The sequence below is a fragment of the Tyto alba genome, unplaced genomic scaffold (genome assembly GCF_018691265.1).
Source record: "Tyto alba isolate M040663 unplaced genomic scaffold, T.alba_DEE_v4.0 Super-Scaffold_1, whole genome shotgun sequence".
NCBI lineage: Eukaryota > Metazoa > Chordata > Aves > Strigiformes > Tytonidae > Tyto > Tyto alba.
Window position 1 is genome coordinate 21,869,507 of NW_024881261.1, and position 22,032 is coordinate 21,891,538.

The window sequence follows — 22,032 nt, forward strand, 5'->3', positions numbered from 1 at the left end:
TCTTCATGCTGTGTCTGAGGAATTCAGACAGCAATATGCTAGTACCTGCCACTTTCATAGCTCACTTACAACTTCTAGAGTGACAGTAACGGTGACCAAGAAGACAGTTTAATGCATTAAGAACTATATATGTATATTGGGTCTGGCTGAGATGGAGATAATTTTCCCCATTGCATAATATACCTGATTGATAAATTCTCTATTCATGATGGATTCAGGGTCTGGGTAAACATCTCCACCAGTTATACCCCATGATTGTACCCCACTGTGTTCTGGGTAGCTCTCCTTCAAGGGAAGGTTCAGGTTTACCTCTGTGTTTATAATGTCTTCTACTGTGGGACCTTGGCTTTTAGGTAGCAGAATCTGATTTCATTCACCCTGTTTACCTAGTGCATTGCATAGTCAGAGGGATAGAAGTCTGTCTCAGCAACATTTCTCACCTAGGTCTTTCCAGTTGAATTTTCAGTTGAATTGGATTTCCAGTTGAACTAACAACACTTCTAGCTCCCTGGTTGACTTCTCTTTCATTACAGAAGTTATTAAATAAGAAACTCCTCAGATTATAACAATGAATTTTGAGAGCATGATGTCACCAACCTGACACAACAGACTGAAACAGCCCTACAGAGATAGAGGCAGAGATAGATCCTTTCCCAGCATCTGGTCTAATTTTGTAGTTACAGAGCACACTGATGGATGCATCGGTTCCCACATCTGGGAGTGGTTTTGAGTCTCTTTTTAATAAAGGAACTTGTTGGTCTTTGGAGGGGCTTAGACATTTCCTTTAATTATTCACAGTGATCACTCAGAGTATGGGAACATGCTCGTGGTGGTTTCTGCTGCCTGGTGGTCATTGTTGCAGCCCCTTGATTCAGGAATTGTAAGACATTTTAATCAATAGAGGTTAGCTTCTGATGCTAGAAATATTTAACCTGTATTTAACTTAATCAGGGTTCACTCTAAAGTTAATTCAGGCTTTTGGCTGCCTGAATGTACCAGTATACAGCAGAGGTTTCTGAGATGTCTGGCCAGACAGTTCAGCAGAACTGCACAGACATAATAGAAGATCTCACACTCAAAGTAATTACTGCAGTTTGTGTCAGTGGTGAGAACTAGACAGAGAGCACTCTTTTATATGGGTCACTGAAGAGTAATTTCTCTCCCAACTTGGTGCTTGTTTGTAGAGCTCTTTACTCACTTTTCAGTACCTTCTCTGAGCACCTTCGTCACATACACGAAGTGATTAACATGATGTGCAGACTAGCAGCTGTCACGCGTAGTTCTTCCCTCTCCACTTGCTGCCTCTTCAGGATCCATTTCAGGAGAAATATCCATAGGCAAGTAATACATTGGTCTTCTTGAAGACTTGGCAGCAGCGTCTCTGAGTCATTTCATCTGTGATGGAAACACAGCAGTATAAGAGCCACTGTCTCTGGGGGGGGGTTGAAACACATGGATGACTCTCATCTCACTTGAATGACTGTCCAATATTTTATCTATAATACAGTGTTCTTTGGTTGCAGCCAGACTTTTTGTTTTGTTTCAGTTCAGCAATAAGATGAGCAATAGCATTTGCCTCAAAGATACTGCAGCCATGACAACAAAGGGAACTCTATTCCTGTCCTCAGGGCTTGGGTAGCATCAAATACAAACTCCAGCCTTTCTTTTCTTTTCTTTTTCTAGGGTCAGATCTGGACAGGATACATGAGATAACAAGCCAGTTCTCCCCCATCTGTGAGGAAGATATTATAAGGGTAATTGTCAAAGCTTTGTAAATATCTTCTTTGCATGATCTAGAGCATGGTGTCCATGGCACTGGCTGCTGCCACTCACATTATATCTAATAATGGCTAGTAGCAATTGGTGTTAATCAGTAATCAACAATCAGCATTAATCAATATCCTAATAGTTGTAGGGTAATCTGTCTGGAGGGCATGGTTGTTGAAGACCAGATATGCATGCTGAGAAAGCCAGCCTGATATTCTGATGATCAGGTCCCACAAAGTGTTTGTGTAGAGCTTTGACCTGTCTGAATTGCCTGGTTATTGCTGAACTTCAAATGGTAGGAAAGCTGTGTTTCATCAGGCCTAAAACATGCAAGCCAATCTGGTTTCTCTGGCCCTGTGGAAACAAAAGGTCAGAAGCAGACTTGCTGGTCCCATGTGTATGTAAGTGTTGCCTCATTTTCACTTGGACACTGCATTTGGCCTGAAGTAGAAGTACCCATTAACAGACTCGATGGTGGACTCCAGAAAATCAGGTTGGTTTCAGATATGAAGAGAAAGATATTTAAAATTTTAACCTAAAAACAATGGATTTACGCTATTGGGATCCTGCTTAAGCCTGGGTTGTTTCAGTATGTTCAAGCGGTTCTAGCAGCAGCATTTCACAGCAGACTTTTCTTGTTTAGTAAATGAAAGTCTGTCTGGAAACCTTTTCCTTCCCAGGATTTGCACTGCTGAAACCTGATTTTTCTGGCATAATTAGATCTCAAAAGCTGATGAGTGTTACGTGATTTAAAAGTGAAAGTACTGGTGTTTCTGTCAGCATACATGGAAGTAAGCAGAAAAAATGACTAAAAATGATCAAGATATAATTATGCTTCTTCTCCCTTTTGTTTTATAGGGCTACCTTGACAGCAAAGGTATGAACCAGTTTTCTCAAAGCATGAATGACAAATGTCTTTGGCAAGAAATCTTTCTTAACAGCACTTGTGTCTCAAGAGGAAATCAACAAGGAAATCAACAGATGTAATAATAGGAGGATGTAGGAGGCTTTGCAAAATGCATATAGGGGAAGCAGGAGGGTCTGAAGAGAGAAATGGAAGGGCAGGTTGGGCTGAATTTGGTAACCCACAGAAAGGCCAGGGGCTTTGCTGAAGTAACGTAAGCATCTAATGACAAAAGGTCTTTCCATAAGGTTTTTCAGTTACACAGATGGGGATCCAGAAATGTAAGTTTGGGGATAAGTTAGCAGCTCACCCACAGTCTGGATGAGTTTTGGGTGAAGGTTTTGCTTGGCTCTAACAGTTTATGTGAAAAATCTCCCGGAACAGGTGTTATCAATCATGAAAAAGGAATCTGTGCTTTAGTGTGTGGGAAACTGCCAAAGGAGATGCAGTGGGACTGAGCACAGGTGATGGGACAACAGTAAGAATTCAGGAATTTATAAACATTGAAATCTTGAGAGATCCATTCTTGAAAGTCCTCAGATATTATGAGAACAAAGGGCATTGCAAGAAGGTCATTGTCTGAGGGATTTGGCTGATTTCAGAAACACACAGTGTAATTTCTCTGCATGGCCTAAGTTTCCCCATTCCTATTTTCTCCATCTTCAGCTGGTAGAACATGCTGTGCTGGGAATAGGAGCACCACAGAGGGAAGGAGGGAGCTTGTTCTTTTGGTGGGAAGTTGCTCTGAACAAATTACTTTCCTGGGGAGTTATTTTTTTTGCAAGAGCATGTTCTGGTGAAGTGACTGTATAGCTCAGCTGCAGTGGAGAGTTAAACACACTTTATTTAAAAATCTGAGAACTGATACAGATATTTCTTTGGTACGGATATTTTAGGAGCAACTTTTCAGACACCTATGCCAGTATGTTGACATATAGCTGATATATATATGAGGAGAAATAGGCTTCATTTTATCTTTGTCTTGCTGTTTCTTCAGGCAACTTTGAGAAGAGTGATCCACTCAATTTTTTTCCGGAGAAGTGTGAAGACACTGTTGAGCGAAAGGTAGTGCTTTGGTTTAATAGTTATCACTTTATCTCTTCTAAAATTTTATCTGATTTATCAGTAGAAATACTTAAACCTTGCAGTCAAAATCATGTCAAGAGCCAGTAACTAGAGATAGAAAAATTCAGATAAGAAGTAGGACTGTTGGTAGGTTTATCATCACTGGCAATTTTTGAACTCAGCCTGGATGAATCTTTAAAGATTATGCTGGCAGCAAAACTTCTTTGTTTGTGCTATAGAGATGGTCAAGTCAAACTGCAATGGTTGTTTATAGTTTCATCATTTATAAATACACATTTTGACGGGAGAAGCCAGTTTAAGAGGAGTCAGGGGGATAAGGAAAAATCCTTGTACAGCTAGAAAAGAAATATGATGGAAGAAGTTACATAGCTGTGGATTTTCTGTGATACTTCCTTATGGTTTTATTTATTGCTTTTCATATAGTTTGACCTGCCAAAATTCATCTGTCTATGGGACTTTTGAGATGAGCGTTTTCGCTATGAGTAAATTAATTGACAAAAAAGTGCATGTAAAACTGGGTTTCCTATAAGTAACATTTTTTTGTGTAAGTAACAAATGGTATTTTCATAACAAATCCTGTTAGGCCAACAATATTTTGGATTATATTTTGGATGTGTATTTTTGGCTTCCTAATGCAGAGTTAAATCATCAAACTGTTCTGTTACTCTTCAGTCATTCACAAAGCTAATTAAATTGATAGGACCAGTAAATACAATCTTTTTTCCATTACAAAGACTGTAATTCTCCAGCCATTCCTTTAAAGTCAGTTGGGTTCCACTAGCTTTACTGAAGGAAGGGCTTGGCTCTTCATTGCTGTAACAGGTAAGAATGAAATTCTGTCCTTTTCTCCATAAAGATGGTGGCACCTTGCTGCTACTGGCAGTTGATTTTCAGGCTCTCTTACAGGACAACTGCTTGTGTGAGTTGGTGTCCTTCAAAATGAACCATATGACCAAGACAGCCCTTCACACACTACAACATGAGAACATACTGTTGGTAAAAGAAATCATGCACTACTTCCCCATGACCACCACACTGGTGAGTGAAGCAGGAATGATTTGTGAGAGCTTTGCCAGGACTCTGTGTCACCAGGCAAGCAGTGTCTGTGGCCTGACTTCCCATGCATAGAGTGCCAGCAGGGGATGGCTGTGCATTCAGAACTGGAGGGGAGATAGGAGTGAGGAAATGTGATGCAGCTGTAGGAGGGTTTTGGCTTTTGAGGGACTGGATGTCAGTGAAGAAAACCAGAGAAAAATATCTGACATGAGTATGATGTGAATTCTGATATGTATCTTATGGTTTTAGTACTATGGGTTTTCCATGGATTGTCACCACTATTCTCTTGCACTCCTGAAACCCAGTTTGTTTCAGGTGGAAGGTGGTTGGGTTTGGAAGTAGCTTTGTGACTATGTTTAGATAGTCCACTGTGCTCTGTGAAATCATCAGGAGAGCTAAGAAAAATAAACTCTTTCGTCATAGTAAAATGATTAGATCAGAGTTTTCTGGAGTGTCTTATGATAGATTTACAACATGAGAGTCATAGTGGCCATGACCTCTCAGATTCCAGGTATGAGTCATTCTGGAGGATGGGAAGGAGTGGTGAAAGTCCTGGAGTGAGGGTCATAGGGCAGGCACGTCACTGGGGAGGTCCCACAGGGTGTAGGACAGGCAGAGAGATGTACCTGTGATGGGGCTCCTTCCACCTGGGGCAGGGCCATCCGAAGCAAGCAGGGGAGGGTGGCAAGGGGGCTCAAAGCACAAGCTGTGAGGGTGGGAATGGCCACAGCATGGGCAAGGATCACATAGGGAGGAGATGGGGTAAGTATTCTGAGAGACAAGTGGAACTGGAGCAGGACCCAAATCTGAGCATCTGGAGAAGGGAAGCAACCTGGCAGAGATGTGAAAGAAAGTCCTGGAGAACTGCTGGAGCCTCCAAGGGCCTTGCAGGGTGGAGGGGACTGCTGTTGCCAGGATTACTCTGGACTCAGAGGAAGTCAAATGTTATGACTGGTTCCCTCTACTGCTACTAGATCATGTTAATCACCTTAATAATTTTTTAGAAATATTTCTTGTTCTTTGCCAACATTGTAAATCTTTACTGCCTGATAAAGGGAATGCTCTGGCATCTCACTACAGTATTCCTAAGAGAGCATATGTAAGCATATGGATAGGATTTTCTTCTTTGATAGAGTTTTACTGTTGACAGTACTGAGACCTCCCTTCTTTACATCTCAGCAAGTCATGGAGTTGTCCCTAGTGATCCTTATTGTTCTGATTTCCCTTGGAATCAGCTCTGAGCTCAGATTCAGAGTTTTCAGGAGCTTATGTTTTCACCTAGACATGTCTGGCATTTCTCTGGTACAGTGATATTTCCAGTTATAATCACACAGACATGGCTTTACATGACTGACTAATACCATCTCACGTATAGTGGTTATCAGTATAAAAACACTGAGTCGTTTTGTGTAGACACCATTCCCATGTCTTGGGTGGGTACAGCACTTTTTTTTCTCAGTGACATATGTTGATTCCTCATTATCTGAGATCATAAAATATGTTGGTGACATTTGCTGAAGTTGTCCGCAGCACTTCTTCCAGGTACAACCACAGAAAATACAGTCTTCCTTTCTTGGCCACAGCAGAAACACAAGAGCAGTAATTTCTGGAATGAAGCTCCAGGATGCCCCCACGGGTGACAATAAAAGCAGTCCCACAGCAACAGTAATGTGGCCATGAGGTAGAGGAATCAGTGCAGGGCTTTCAGTTCTGTCCCAAGTTCTGTGACTACAAGAGTGTTCCTAGGCACATCATGTCAATGAGTCAGTCCCTTAGCTCTGTCTCTGCATGTATCTCTAACATTTTGCAATTGCAAGCTTCTGCTACTCTCTCTGTGCAGCTTTTGAGAGTGGCAGGTCTGCATGCGTTAGTGTGTGTGTGGTGGCAGAAACACAGGCTCTAGGAAGCATGAATTGTAAATTTGCTCTTGTTAGAAAGTCTGTGTTTGTACAGTGAAAATACCTGGTCAGAGCAAAGCAGGGAGAAAAAAAGTCATTTATCATGTCCCCGAAAGCAGAGATGGAGACCTTAGAAAATAAATATTCACTGTGGTAATAAGGAGCTACTAGTTATCTGTGTGCTTTTTACTTTTCCTGTAAGCGAGAGAGGTGGAGGTGTAACTCCACAGCAGAATTATCAGCTTGTTATCAATGGGCTCATTTCTCTATAATTAATTGACTTTCATAATCACATCAGAACTGTATCATAGATTTTCCTTTACCAGGGGCCTGCCAGGCCAAGGTTGAAAATCAATTCTCATACCACAGAGAGGTCTTTTTGCAGATGATGAGACATTACTGGATAATTCTGCTCTTATTTGTTCCCATGTGTTGTGATTTGAGTTCAGAGGGCAACTGATAACCACTGAGTCCCACCCACTGAGTCCCTTTTCATGCAAATATTTTTTTTTTTTGTCATATTACCTGGTGTCTGAGCTTGTCCTGGATTGAGTTGGGATCCCAGGCAATATACAAGAGGATCCTTCTAGGTAGATAAAGGAACAAGACTGTTATCTTCTGCAGTCTTCCTGCTGTTGTGTCCTTCCTTGAGTAGGGAAATTGCCATGTAGCTGTAACTGTTTGCATGAAGTGTTTTGTGGTAATGGCTGTTGCCTACTCTGCTGTTTGTGCATTTATTTCAAGGAGCTGAACAGCAGTAGAGAACGCTTCCAGATTCCACTGAGAAACTATGAAGTATTTTACAAAGCATTTAGACACAGCAGGGATTGAAAGAGCTGAACAGTAGTGAGTGAAGAATTAAAGAAAGGGGCTGTTTTTCAGGCAATGGACTGTAAGCTCTGTGAGTCAGAGACCTTGTCCCAGTTTGTGTCTTTACAGCCTTCTGCAAGGTGGTGCCCTTGTTGAACACTGCTACAGTACGTGGTTGTGATTTCTGTACTCTTTGTAGTATATTGGGAGGGTGTTGTTTTGAAATCCCATCAGATAAGGATGAAATATCGTCTCCACTATGCCACACTAAACATATTCTCCTGAATGTAGAAAAGCTAATTTTGTGCTGACTTGGGTGTGTTCCCTGAGCCTACAGAGCTTCGGGCTCTGCCCGTGGCTCACTCTGAGCTAAAATAGGAGCATCTATGCATCTCACCTGTGCACAAACTAGGGAAACCACATAGATACCAGGCAAAATACAGCACCTTGCTATTCACTTCTGGCAGATGGGAAACTGCTGTGAGGGGCACATACAAAGGCAGAGCTCTGTTTTGTTTGTGATAACTTGCTAGCAAGCATTTGCCTTTTGGCACCTCTAATTTTCTCATGTATTCCTTTTGCAGATCTCCAAGCCTCTTGATGTTAACACAAAGTCCCTAATAGAAGTTGCTGCAAATCCTAGCATGGATGACATCAAACTTCTCACTTGCCTTGAGCAGGTTGCTTCTGCCATGACTTATCTTCATTCCAGGAGGATCATACACTGTGACCTACAGTGCAGTTACATTTACATTATCTCTGATCACAGTTGCTCAGAGGTATTTGTTCCTTCTACTCATTCTGTCTTGTTTCAGATTATTCCCTAACTCTGTGTGAATCACTGCTGCCTGTAACCACAATCCACTTCCACCCAGGTAGACCCCTGTACAAAGAGTTCCTTAGGCAAATGAGCAGGAAAGTGCACATAGGTGGATGTTAAGGAGCACAGCACTACAGTCATAGATGCTTTATTACATGTTGAAGGATGCATTTTTAGTTATATTAGAACAGGGAGGTTTGCAAAAACTTTAGTCATCTTTTCTTAATCAGGTGGTAATGCAATCAGGAGGTAATGCAATCACTTCAGAGATTCGTCGTATGCAAAGTTAGGTTTCTGGAAAAGAGGTGTCTAATTCTTTTCTGGAGTTGCTCAGCTCTGTCCTATGAGGAAGGCTGTATAAAAAGCCTATATTTGCTACATTCACTTCTGAAAAGTTAGCTTAGACAAGTGTCAAGACAGATCAATCCATCATTACTCATCCCTGAACTGGGAAGCAGTGATGCTGGTCACTGTTGACAGAACACAGATAAACTGTCCAGCAAGCTATGCACTGTCGTAACTACTGAATTCTTGCTGCTTTTGCTGGAGAGTGGATAAATTCTGTGGATTTTAATCCCCTCTCTCTTTCCCTTGTCTTCTGAAAGGTGACTGCAAAACTTGGTCGCTGGGGAAGAGCAGTCTGTCTGCCACATCCAGGAACGGATGACAACCTCTTTGAGCCTTACGTGCACAAAGTTATGCCAGCTGATGCAGCCAAGTGGTAAGTGCATTGTTACGTTTCACTTCCCCTCTCCTTTCTGCCCATTTTCTTACCACAAACTCTACCTTATCTTGTTTCATGATATCCACGTGTTTCTTACAGCTCCGAAAATCCTGAGGACATTCTTTTAAAGTTGTGTTTCCTATATTCTAACTTGTACCTGTCCAAACAGCAGAACATGGTTGTTTATTTGTTTCAGAGAAACTGCCTTGTGGCTTTTTGTCCACCAGAAAACTTGGACATTCTGGCAAAAATTGAATTGTTCTGTAACTCTGAACATGGAAAAAAAAAGCTGCTGTAACTTGTGCCCCCTTTCTCTTGAATAGCTTAGGTATACATCCCATGGTGAACCACTGTCACCCCACTTCTCTTCCACTTAGACACTTAGCCATAGCCACTAATGCAAAGTGTGAACTGAAGTCTCTGGATCCACAGTGAAAATCATGGATCACTCTGCTTTGCCTTGCCCCCCAGCTCTCTAGTATACAGAAACATATTAGACCAGTAACCTGTTCATTTCTTCAATAGGGCTGCCCCAGAAGTGAGAAATGATGGGCTCTATTCCCGAGCATCAGATGTCTTTAGCTTTGGGATTATGATATGGGAAGCTTTAACGGCACAGTTGACCAACCTGCACATGTACAAGCCACTGAAACCTTTCAACTTACTGAGCAGCAAGGAGGTAAGGATGTTAAGGATGTTTTGGGAAGAAACTCAGTATCAGCTTCTCTATAGCTCTGACGATTGCTAGGGATGGAAAGACCCATTTTCCAATTTTTCTCTTTCATGCATGGAAAGAAACCTTCACTCCCACCCTGAGTTTGGATGTTGCCTTTATTAGGCGGTTATTATTTTCTCCATAATTCAATCAATATTTGGACTGAGAAATATTCCACAAAGTTCTGAGTGTAGCACCTGCAATTCTGGTCAAAGAACTCCCTTCTTATACAGAAAAGTGCATTTTACCCATACCTCTTTTCCTACATTTTCCCAATTGAAAGCTGTGTTCAGGCTTCATGGGAATCTCTCTGCTTCCCTACTTATGCATTTAGTCTGGTCTTGAGAGCAGAAGACCTATTTGATTGTGCTGTGCTATCTCTGTCCATTAGTTTGTCAACATCTTGGTCCCTTCTACCACAGTGACTTTTGAACCTGTTAGCTGGGTGTGATGGCTGAGTACTGATCTTAAAGCTATTAGGCTCCTGCAATTTTTTTGGAGATAGAATCTCTCTACAGAGGGAAGAAACACAGTTTATCGCCTTCAATAATGAAAGGTTGCAATGTAAACTTAAAAACGGTTCTAAAGAATTTACACAATAGCCATACAAAACCTCTTTTCAAGGAATGATTTATTCCTACTAATTTCAATTAGCACATAAAAATTACTGTTTGTTATGCAATTATTATGAAATTCAGTGCAAGCTTGACCTCCTTTATTGCTAGCAAGTTTGTAGTGGGGCAAAGTTGCACATCCAGACACCAGTTCTCAGAAAACTAATGTGACATTGTTTTTGGTGTCTGAATAAATAAAAACAGGTTCTAAAATTCACGGAGTTAGGAAGCATGCCTGGTGATTTTGGCTTTCCAAACCTCACCAGATTGATTTGGTACATGAAAGCCTGTTGGAATCACAACCCCACCAAGAGACCTGCATTTTCTGCCATATTGGAGATGATCAAACAGGAAAAACAAGCACTCAGGTAATATTCACTTGCTCTCCTTTTTTTGCACAGCTATGTAACTGGACATTCAGTCCCACTGGTGAATGATTAAAAATATCCATAGGGGTTGCTTTTACCTCAGGGAAGTCCTCCAGTCTTTAGCTCACAGACTCAGTCAAGGCCAACACTGATTTTTTTGTTGGAATAGTGGTGTTGCTAGAGATGTAATTTGTGTGGGAGGAGCAGGTGAGGAGGAAAGGGGAGACAATTTTATGCAAGTACCCTTTTGTGCTTTGGCTGACATTTGGGAGAACTGTCTTGGATAGGGTTGTGTTAAAACCAGTTAGACAAATTCTTTAGCATCTAATCAAGACCCAAGAGTATTCTGCACCATGCACTGTACCTGAGGAGGATAAATGAGCCAGCACAGAGCCATGTATTGCTGGGGTGATTGCTTACAGTAGGAAAGCAGACTCATGGTCCCTCAGGCATTGCTATGCTGTCTCACAAAGGCCCAGCATTACAGCAGAAGAGCAGTAGGCAGGGAGCCTGGCTTCTGCAGAGCTCCGCATAGGTCTTGGTGGAGTATGCCCAGCGCACTGGGAGGTCTGTGCCTTCCCATGTGCACATCCCCAGTGCAATCTGCCTCTTCATAAATTTTTGAATAACATCCAGGAAGAGGCTTGTCGTGGTTTAGGCCTGATTGACAGCCAACCACAATGCAGCACCTCTCTCTCCCTTCCCCTCCGGCAATGAGAAGGGACAGAGAGCCAGGCTTGGGGTTCAAGATAGGACTGGGATGGGGGAAAATCCCCCTTTTATGATCACGAGCAAAAGGCAGACTCGTTAGGGGAAGAAAAAAAAAAGAACATACATTTATTACAGATACTAACAACACATAACAGAGTAGGACAGTGAGAAGCATTGCCACATCTTGAGAACACCTTCCCCCCACCCCTCCCTTCTTCCCGGGCTCAGCTCTGCTCCCGATATCTCTACCTCCTCCCCCAGTGGCGCAGGGGCAGGGAATGGGAGGTGCAGTCAGTGCTGCCACTTCCTTCATGTTCGGTGAGGGGAGTGTCCAAAACTTGTTACCCCCTGCTCCATCGTGGTCCCCCTCTCACAGGAGACAGTCCTCCACAAACTTTCTCTGACTTGAATTCCTCCCATGGGCCGCAGCGTTCCCCACACTGCTCCGTCATGGGTCACTAACTTCCTCCAACTGGATTCTCTCCCACGGCTGCAGCCCTTCCCGAGCTGCTCCGGCATGGGACTCCCCCGCATGCTGCAATCCTCCCAGCACTGAATTACAGCAGCGGGGCTGCCTTTTCCCATGAGAGCCCGGCCTTCTTCGGGCACAGAACCTTGATCAGCCGAGCAGGAACAACAGGCTGTAAATCAATGTCTGCTCCACCGTAGATCTTCATGGGTGGCAGGGGGGGGCCGCCCTGCCGTCTCACCACAGGATGCAGGAGGGTCTCTGCTCCGGCACACCTCCCCCCTCCTTTCTTCCTCCGTTCCTCCACTGACCTTGGTGTTCATGCAGCTGCAGAACTCCTCCTCACAAGTCCCACTGCCCGTCACCACGTCCCTTCTTAATTACGTTATCTCAGAGGCGCAGCTGATTGGCTCAATTTCCCAAACAGAAGTGGAGCTGATGTGGAGCTGGGGGAACTTCGAGAAGCTTCTCACAGGGGGCCGCCCCGATAGCCCCCTCCCCTGCCACCAAAAAACTCCACCACTCACTCAACCCAGGACAAGGCTTCTCACATTGTCTGCCCAAAGTTTGTTCCAAATTCTCAGTGGGAGAAGGAAGAGCAGAAGGAAAGTTATTCAGGTACCAACAATACAGTATTGGAGTTAATACTCCACTGTCAGATAAGCTGTCCTAGAATGGCTCCGTTTGACACATTTGCCTTCACCAAATTCCCCAAGGCACAGGGACGTGCTGTCTGCTTTCTAGTAAGTATATGTTGTTTCCTGTTAACCTATGTAAAAATAATGTAAAGCAGCAGAAACATGGTTGCCAGCCTTCTCCACGTGCTAGCTCCCAGTGTCACTGCAGAACACAGATCTACAAGGGGGAAACCCCTCCACAGGACAAACCCCAGCCTCATCAGCATCATGGAGAATTCAGCCATTCCCTTCAACAGGATAGAGATCTGGTGTCCATTGTATATACTGCACAAGTGTCATTAGAAGTTTTAAAATGCTAAAATATGGTAAATTTCAGCCTGTATTTTCTGAGGCATTGTCATGAAAAAGAGTCCTGCAGAGCTGCCTGCTTGAGGAAGTCTTTAACCTAATGGACAGCTATAAAGACTTTTGCTTGTCTCTATCTGTGCTTTTCATGGAAATCACCTCCTAAAATCTGAGTGCAGGCTATGGAAAGCAGACATAGAGACTGGGCTACAGCAGAATGCCTCTGGTCTTTAAAAAAGAAGCCCTGAACTAAAAGACTGCATGTAAGGCCACTGCAGTGAGATTATCACAGCCCTGCATTACCTGCCGTGTGCTGTGTGTGACATCCACTGCCGGCCCAGCAGCTTGCTGCCACTGCAGCAGCACTGAGGCAGCATGTGGCACGCACTAGTTCCAGAATATCCTGTTGCTTTCCACACTGAGGGAAAATCATGTGGTGCTTTGTGCTAAGAGCAGGTAGATGATAGTTTCTGATGCTGAATGTTTCTGAATAATGATGTGAGCTGGCCATGAGTGCCTCTCTGTGGTAATCAGACAGCACTTGGCCAAATCACACCTTGGCAGCAGTATGTGAGTAAGCATCACTTTTTCTCTCCTCTCTCCAAAGGGAATCAGAGGCTGCCAGGCTTGCAGCAGTGTCTTCTCGTGTTGACATGCAGGACTACGACTCTGTTTACTTTGGGAGTAAAACCTCAGAGGAGGACTCTTCCAGCCATATTTATGACATGGTTCTAGAGTTAGACACTGGTCTCCCACAGGCTTCTGGCAATGTGTTGGACCCTGGTGATCCTCCCCAAGCCCAGCTGTTAGAAGGGAATGATCTTTATTTCTCCAAGCAAGACAAATGGGGAGAGATGGTTTATGAGTTTGAGGAAAAAAGAGGAATAGATAGGAGTCCAGCTACTTTCAAGGAGACTGGATGGTATGGTGATACTGGCATTAACTGGCATTAAAAAAACAAAGATGGAAAAAGCAAGATGTTGGACCTCTGCAGATCCCTGATTTATGGCAGATGAATACCCAGCATGGCCACTACCAGCCAGGAGAGGGCACTGGTATTTCTTAACATTGGGAGGAGCCTGAACACTACACGATCACTGGTGGGACTGAACAGCAAAAGGACATCCTCTCTCCTGCATCCTCCCATTCTGATCAGAAATTATTAACGAACTAGTCAAGCAGCAGAAGTTGTTCATTTCTCAAAATAACACAGTATCTTTTAACACAGAGGATTCCCCCAATTGCGGTATGGGGGGGGAGGGGGCGGGGAGGAGCGTGCCACCTACCAGCCTTTCAATGGGCTGTTTAATACTGACACTATTTCCAAACACTGTTCCATGCTATTTCTCCTCTGGGAAGCAGAACGCATCAGTGGTGGGCAGGAACCCAGCCACCTCCCATAAACTACCTCTGCAAATGTACTGCAAGGACTTCACATCTGTTCACGTTTAAAAATAATTTTTAATATTAATATGTAAGTACTTGACCTTTGAGAATAAAACTGGGTGATTTTGTTTACTGAAACACAACTGTGATAATAAACAGGGTTGGTTTGTTTGTTTTCAATAAACTGTTGGTGGATCTGGATGAAAACTAGAATACAAAACCATCATTTACTTCCCACTGGAAAGTTACGATTCTGTCCCCACACTACATCAGCCCTGTCATTAGGTGAATTAAACACATCCTAAATTGTATAGCAACACACAGATGAAAATGTGTACAGAAGGAGTGTCAGAGGAGCCAGCAGCTGAGTCTGTGTCAGACCAATGCTCCATCTATGCCAAAGCCTGTCTGATAGTGTCTGGGAGTGCGTATGTGAACATGTATGGCACACAATTCTGGCTGCTTGCAACATTAGTCTGTACTGACAGTCAAAGAGTCAAAAAGGTGGAGTTTGGGAGAGAGGACAAGGCTTTCCTCACCCCTCCAGTCACAGTCCTGGATGGGGACGAGGAGATGACTGAGTTTGTGTGAGGGACTGTAGCAAGAATTTCAGTTGTGTAACTCTTGATGGGATTAATTGGTTAGTCCATGCGATTAAGGATGTAATTCTTAGGTTGAACGGGAGACAAAGAGTTGTTTGAGATGGCAGCACTGAGAACTGTCCTGAAGGATAAATTGCTGCCTGATGAGTTTGGTTTAGGAGCAGCATGTGTGAAAGAAAAAAATATTCTGGATCCTACATGTTACAACCTCTGCATAGGTATTTAGCTTTGATGGGCACAAAATGATCTATCTCTTGGTACAATTTCTCTGAAAAAGAGTATATGACATTTAGCACAAGCTCTAAGTGAACATCATACAGATTTGCCAAGATTTCTGTAGCCTTACTGTACACATGTTGCATATATCCCAATGTTGCAGGCTCAGATATGTCAAATATCTTTGTTGGTGACATGGTCAGTGGGATTGAGTGCACCATTAGCACGTTCACTGATGACACCAAACTGTGTGGTGCAGTTGACATACTGGAGGGAAGGGATGCCCTCTGGAGGGACCTGGGCAGGCTGGAGAGGTGGGCCCATACAAACCTTGTGAAGTTCAGCAAGACCAAGTGCAAGGTCCTGCACATGGGTTGGGGCAATGCCAAGCACAATTACAGGTGGGACGATGAGTGGATTGAGAGCAACCCTACAGAAAAAGGCCTGTGGGCATTAGTAGATGGAAAACTGACTATGACCCAGCAATGTGCACTTGCAGCCCAGAAAGCCAACCATATCCTGAGCTGCACCAAGAGGAGTGTGGCCAGCAGGGCGAGGGAGGGGATTCTCCCCCTCCACTCCACTCTCATGAGACCCCAGCCAGAGTACTGTGTCCAGCTGTGGGGCCTCCAACATAAGAAGGACGCAAACCTGTTGAGTTGAATCTTGAGGAAGACCATCAAGAGGATCAGGGAGCTGGAGCACCTCCCTTATGAGGACAGGTTGAGAGAGTTGGGGTTGTTCAGATTAGAAAAGAGAATGCTCCAGGGAGACCTTGTAGCAGCCTTCCAGTACTTAAAGGGAGGCTACAGGAAAGATGGGGATGGACTCTATCAGGGAGTGTAGTGATACAGATATCACTCCAAGGTCTCACAGATCAATGCAAGACAATATTGGAAGAAAAAACTTAGCCAGGGTTCCTTAAAGGACTTTTCTGCTGTAGATCACTGGCTGTGGGTGTATGACTGTCTACCTTTCTTTAGCATTTGGTCCCAGCAGTAACATTCTGCTGCCAGACTAAAATGAAGGGAGAAAAAGTAACTAACTTTGGAGATTACCCTCAGAGTGGTATGGTCACTTGGTTCCTGTTAGGTTTTTAACTTTACTTTAGAATCAGAAATGTCTCAATACAAATAACGGTGGTTTAGGCCTATAGTCATCAGTGGAGTGATTATAAATGAGCATTTATGGGTGTAGTTAGTCTCGCCTACGATTCTCCTCCACAAGGCATGCCTCTCTGACTCCATTAACCCCAGTGGGCATATAGGCAATCATCTAGGATGCAAATGCACTGGTTGTGGGGCCTGTTATTTTAATTTTTGAGATATAAGGAAAGGCCCATATTGTTTTGCCAGTGGAGGGTTAAGGAAAAAAATGGAGAGAAGTATTTCAAGGAGGGAATTCATATTGCTTTTTTTCTTTTTCTTTTTTTTCTTTTTTTCCAAAAATTTACTTAACTCAGCACATTCATAAGCAATTTATCAGACTATTACTCATCAGATTATCACACTTATAGAACAAGGCTATATATCCATGACAACAGTAGGTGACAAATTTCTGCATATATCAATAAAAAAATAAATTAAAAAACAATGGCTGAGGCAAGTAGTTTTAAATCCTTTTAAAATGTGTCTATCATGGTTATAAATTACCCAGATAGCTGTATTTGTTTTTATAAATACATGTTTTCTCTCATCTAAGTTTGTTACTTTCTATTGCTCTTTATATCAGCCAAGATTTATTTCTCTTTGTAGCAGAAGGGGAAACATCTTGACCTTTGTAAATCCCTCACTTTCCAGTAGCAGTGTGAATGTGTCTATGAAATGAAATGGAATTCCCTGACCAGGCACCTTCCAGTATCTCTCCCTACTTCTTCCTTCTCTGCAGCCCACAGTCCCCTGCAGACTCTCAGAAGTGGAGCCACTGCCCTCCTCTGAGAGACCTGCTGCTCACTGGCTGCACCCTCATCATGACTATTCTGCCACATATTTTCTTTTGTCCCTGTCTACCTGCTACCCCTAGATAGTTCTTGCTTACTGACCAGGTTTTTGTGCTGAGGTTTCCTGCTAGCAGCACTCTGAGATCTCTGAATCTGTCTCCTTCAGGGAATGATAACGGACCTGTGCTTCTTGGAACTGCTTGTCTGGGCTCATATTTTACCTAGAGCTCATCCTTCTCTTGGCCTCCAGGTACATAGTCTGTGAGCAATTCAAAATTCAGGACCTGCATTTAGTGGTTAGGCTGATGAATTTCTGCCTTCGTGGCTCATTTTCCCAAGGGCAGCAGGCTGCAGTCTGCAGAATGTATTCGGATGGACCCATGGAAAGTAAAGCAAATTACTTCCAGTAGTGGCACAGACTACAATGTCATAAGGAAGAATCCAGTATTGAGGCTAGGGCCTGGGGAAACTCAGTTCAGATTTAGGAAAAGCACTTTATTATATAAAAAGAAAGTGCTGATCTTCCTTTTTTTTTTTTTTTTTTTTTCTTTTTCAAATCTTCTTTTATTAAGGCTGAAATACTTTTAGGCAGGCATTCACCCTCAATTGATCTATAAGTCCCCTCAAGTACACTTGGATCAAATGATAGTCCATCTTTAATAGCTTTTAATCTGAAGAATCGATGTACCTTACATTGAAAGATACAATGAAATAGGTCATGGTACATTGAAAGGTACATTGAAAGCGGTCATAGAAGTTCACTCTTCATTTTCAGTGAAAGCTATTTAGAAAGTCTGATCTTTCAGCTGATGCCTGGATTAACTGAGTTCACTAAGAAACATTTAACCAACCCATTTGCACTGATTAATCAAATACTATTCTTGCCAAGTTCTTGTGAAATATCAGATAGGCTGTGCAATGTGTCTGGCTAGTTCTTATCTATACTTTGGTTTGCTTCCAGCAGCTGTGTCATCTGAGATATTGAATACTAACAGAATGTATTGTACTGTACCACATGTGGATCACTGTACATCTTTTGCCTTAGCACTACCGGGAGATTTACTTCAGTTAATAATTCTATTTGAAAGTCACATAGGAAGAAGGCAGGAGTACATACACAGATTTATTTTTTTATTGACAATTCTTCATTGAAATGTCATATATTTCACACCTTTTAAGTGAGGAAATAAATCATAGTTGATGTTCTCCTTTTCCACTATTCCAAATGAGTTTAAGCCAAAGGATAGAGGACATGTTTATGAGAGAGAATGCTTTAGACACCATCATTTCCAGAGGAGATGATATGTGCAGGAGAAGATGATGTCTGGGAGGAGGGAATGAGACACCTTTCACACTTAAGGAGGCAGGGAAGACAGCTGCAACAGAAGAGTCTTTACGTGGTCACTGTTCACCCAGTGGTCCCACACATGAAGCCTGTAGTGGGGGAGGACTGGAAGAGCTTGTTACATGCTTTGCCTGTGGGATGGGGCAAGAGAATCAAGACCTGAATCTGGATAGTTGCCACAGAAGAGGATGGTCCCTATGGGCTCTGAACCAATCGTTATCAAACATTAAATGAAACTCAAATACAATGATTAGCTTGGAAAAATCTCACTTCAGCATGAAGTACACACATATTTTTCTTTAATCAAGTGAACTCTGGCCTTGGTTCATTGACAAGTTCATCTTTTATGTTACTTTCCAAGCCATTGCTGCTTGTGTCCTGCCAGGAAATCACTGTGTTCATTTGCTATCGAGGTACTCCTTGTGAGTTCATGCAGGTTCTTGTTCTTCATAGGATGCAGGTCATGAATGTTGTGTCAGTTCACCATTTGCTGCCAGAGCATTTCATGGCAGACTTCCACCATAATGAGTAGAAAAGACACCCTGGAAATTCCCCCTCAACCCTACAAATTCTCCTTTTCCCTCTGTCAGCATGTGGCTGCTGTAGGCCCTCACACAGGGGATGACTTGGGGTCTCTGTCCAAGGCAACCACTGGTCCTCCCTGTCTCACCTGTCTCTGTCTTTGTACCCCATAGCCCTGCTGCATACTCACCACTTTGGCACTGACTTTTACAGAGAAATGTCCCTTGCAGGTAGTGTCCTCTGCCCTGTCCTGGGCTCTCTGCACTTCTCTTTGACTCACAGTATATTAAACAAGCTTTCCTCACTTTATTTCATTTTCTGACACAGCCCTTCTTTCTCAAGTTACACTACATTTCCTTGGTTATCATTTAGAGCAGGGAAATATATTTCACACTTTTACTGCACTTGCTGTATTTTGGCATGGTTAGGAAAAAAGCCCAACTGGCAGATACTAATACCTGTAAACTTGAAGTTAAAATGCTGCTGGTTTCAGGAATTTTCTCCATTCAAAAATTAGCTTCCCAAACAGCAAGACAACATGTAAATCCATCTGTGGGAACTTGTCTGGAAGACTAGGCTGATGAGAATAGCCAATAGTGTTCTCCTGCAGACATCTGTGTTGTATCATGCTAGGGGGTTCTTGCGTGATACTGAGGAAATTGCTATAGCCTGACTTTCTACACAATCAACAGGGTGTTACCACAGTGAAGAATCCTCCTCCACCACCATCCTCCTGCTAGAACAGTCCAGCACTGGCTGTGCCACTGTGGTGAGGTCACTTAGGGCTGTTTTGTTTCTTTAATTTCCTCCCTTAACTTCCCAAACCTGCCACCTCTGTGCTTCTGTCTCTGGCAAGACTGACAGGCATAGTGAAGGCATATGTTACATCACTTGGCATCAGCATTAGTTACTTTTTTCTTCATGTTTTAAATGCATGATTTCTCATCTGCTTTCCTTATCCCTGTAGTTACTTGATATCGTGAAGTGTAGCCAAAGGTTTTGTTACTTGATGATTGCTGAATTTTTCTTGAATTTTAAACTGTCAGTTGGTGAATTTTTCCATCATCATTTTTCTTTATGATATGCAGTTTCCAGAACATACAGACTATTGGCAAGTTAAATGTTTCCATGATCTTTTGTGATGATGATAAACAACTTTTAAAAGTTGCTGAATACCTAAAGACCATAGCCTGAGATTCAGCAGGTCCATGTTCAGGTCCTGTTTGTCTTGTTTGCACTGCAGAGTCCCTGCTCAGCCTTTGGAAGGGCACAGTGGGCTCTCTGCCCCATGATGACAGTGCTATAGTTGGGGACAACTGATGAAGTTGCCTCTTCACGTCTTTATCTCCCAGGGCATGGACCTTTCAGATGACCTGCTGTACAACATGGTGGTTCTGCATCTGGTTCAGAAGAAGCTCCACTGCTCATGCAGGCAGCTGGGAGCAGCAACTTCAGGAGCTCTGCTAAGCTCAAACATCTTTGAAATTTGTCAGCCTTCACTTCTGTGCCTCTCTTTACCATGTATAGCACTGGCAATAATTTTTCCCATTTCTTGACTTTTTTTCTGCCTGGCTTGGGGACATGCTTGTTCTTTCTTAATGGTGACCATAGTTGAGAGCTAAACATCTTGGTTTTATTCAAAGATGATGGGATGTAGCAGTAACATAATGATTTACTCTTGGTAGAGTCACACAACAGGCCACAGGAAGGCTGTTATCAGCTTAATTTTCTTGCCCTTTTGGAGAATAAACAAGCAATATTCCACGTATTGCAAATAACTAATGAACTTCATTGACTTCATCCTTTTTCAGCTGAGTTATGTTTTGGGTCCAGTGAGTTCATACACAAATATTTAACCAAGCTTTTTGAACTAGCTGGTCAAATGTAATTTCTGTGATATGAAAGCTAATGCTGTAGTTTGTGTCTTATCTCTAGTACTACCCATGTAACGTTACAAATATGGGTGTTACACAAATTGTTGAATGCTGAGGTTATCACTGAACCTTAATACCTGCTGATCATGGCAGATCCTTTGTCACATTGCTTCCAGAAAAAAAGCAGATGATACTGTGATTATCTACAAGGCACTAAGCAAAGTCCTATCTGAAAGCAGTGAGAGTTTAGAAATTTAGTAGCTGAGATGTTGTTATTCACAGCAGATCAGGCAAGATTATTTCCACAAGCTGCTCTGCTAACCTGTTCAATGAAAATGGTTAGTGCAATGTCACATTATAACATAAGGACATAGGAGTCTGAGGATGGAGGTACCTGATCATGACAATAGTCAAGCCAGCCCAGAATCCTGCCCAATGATGCCTTAAAAATGAGTTCCTAAAGAACTTATTAAAATCATGGTAACGGCAGAGGAATATGCTTTCAGACTGCTCCAGTCTCCAGTGATTCCTAAGCCATTGGTCATATTTTTGTTTTGAATACCCTCAACTGATTTTTCTCCCATAAACTTGCCCGGTTACTTTTTGGACACATACACCTTGCAAAATGGTGTTCCACAGCTCAAGGGCATGGTGTGTGAAGAATCACCTTCTTTTGCCCATTTAGAACCTGTCAATTGATATTTTAGTGCTCTATAGCTCTATACAGGAAGAAAACATGAGCAGTCACTCTCTTCATAGCTTCTTCAAACCCTTCATAGTTTTACAGATATCTGCTATATCCATTCATATCTTTTCCAGCCCAGAGAGACCTAGTCCATTTAACCGGTCCTTCCAGATTTTAAGTTATCCTAAATGACTTATTCTAAAGTTTTTCAAGGTCTACCCCACCCTTTTGGAATTGCAGATTCACACAGAATTCCAGCTAAAGGTCCACCATAGGTTTGTATGGTGGTATAAAGATGTGCTCTTTTTTTTTCTTTGTTTCTTTTTTAATAATGCCCAATGTTTGGTTTGCTTTTTGGGGCATCCTACTTAGACATAGAGCCCCCTTAATAGCCACCCTATAATGGAGGAAAAAAAAAATAATAGAAACTCTGACATGGTCTCCTCTTCCATTTCCTCTATCTGCCAAAAAACTAAAAGTTACAGGATGTTCTCTAGGAGTGCTGTCAGATTTCCAGTCTTCATCAGTTATAGAGCCT

At 42.7% G+C, this 22,032-nt stretch overlaps 1 protein-coding gene across 3 annotated transcripts in view; it reads left to right on the forward strand.

Annotated features, from left to right (window-relative positions):
- Nucleotides 1–22,032, forward strand: part of LOC104365148 (cytochrome P450 2H1) — a 46,200-nt gene that overhangs the window by 12,606 nt on the left and 11,562 nt on the right. The window contains exons 11-18 of one of the 3 annotated variants that reach the window (XM_032982180.2): nucleotides 1,684–1,754; nucleotides 2,626–2,644; nucleotides 3,669–3,736; nucleotides 4,664–4,795; nucleotides 8,106–8,300; nucleotides 8,947–9,062; nucleotides 9,591–9,744; nucleotides 10,661–10,762. In XM_032982180.2, the coding sequence (XP_032838071.2) occupies nucleotides 1,684–1,754; nucleotides 2,626–2,644; nucleotides 3,669–3,736; nucleotides 4,664–4,795; nucleotides 8,106–8,300; nucleotides 8,947–9,062; nucleotides 9,591–9,744; nucleotides 10,661–10,762 (857 nt within the window). Of the gene's footprint in view, nucleotides 1–1,683; nucleotides 1,755–2,625; nucleotides 2,645–3,668; nucleotides 3,737–4,663; nucleotides 4,796–8,105; nucleotides 8,301–8,946; nucleotides 9,063–9,590; nucleotides 9,745–10,660; nucleotides 10,763–22,032 lie in introns of those variants that run through there. The other 2 variants (XM_032982181.2, XM_032982182.2) reach the window with 2 other exon arrangements.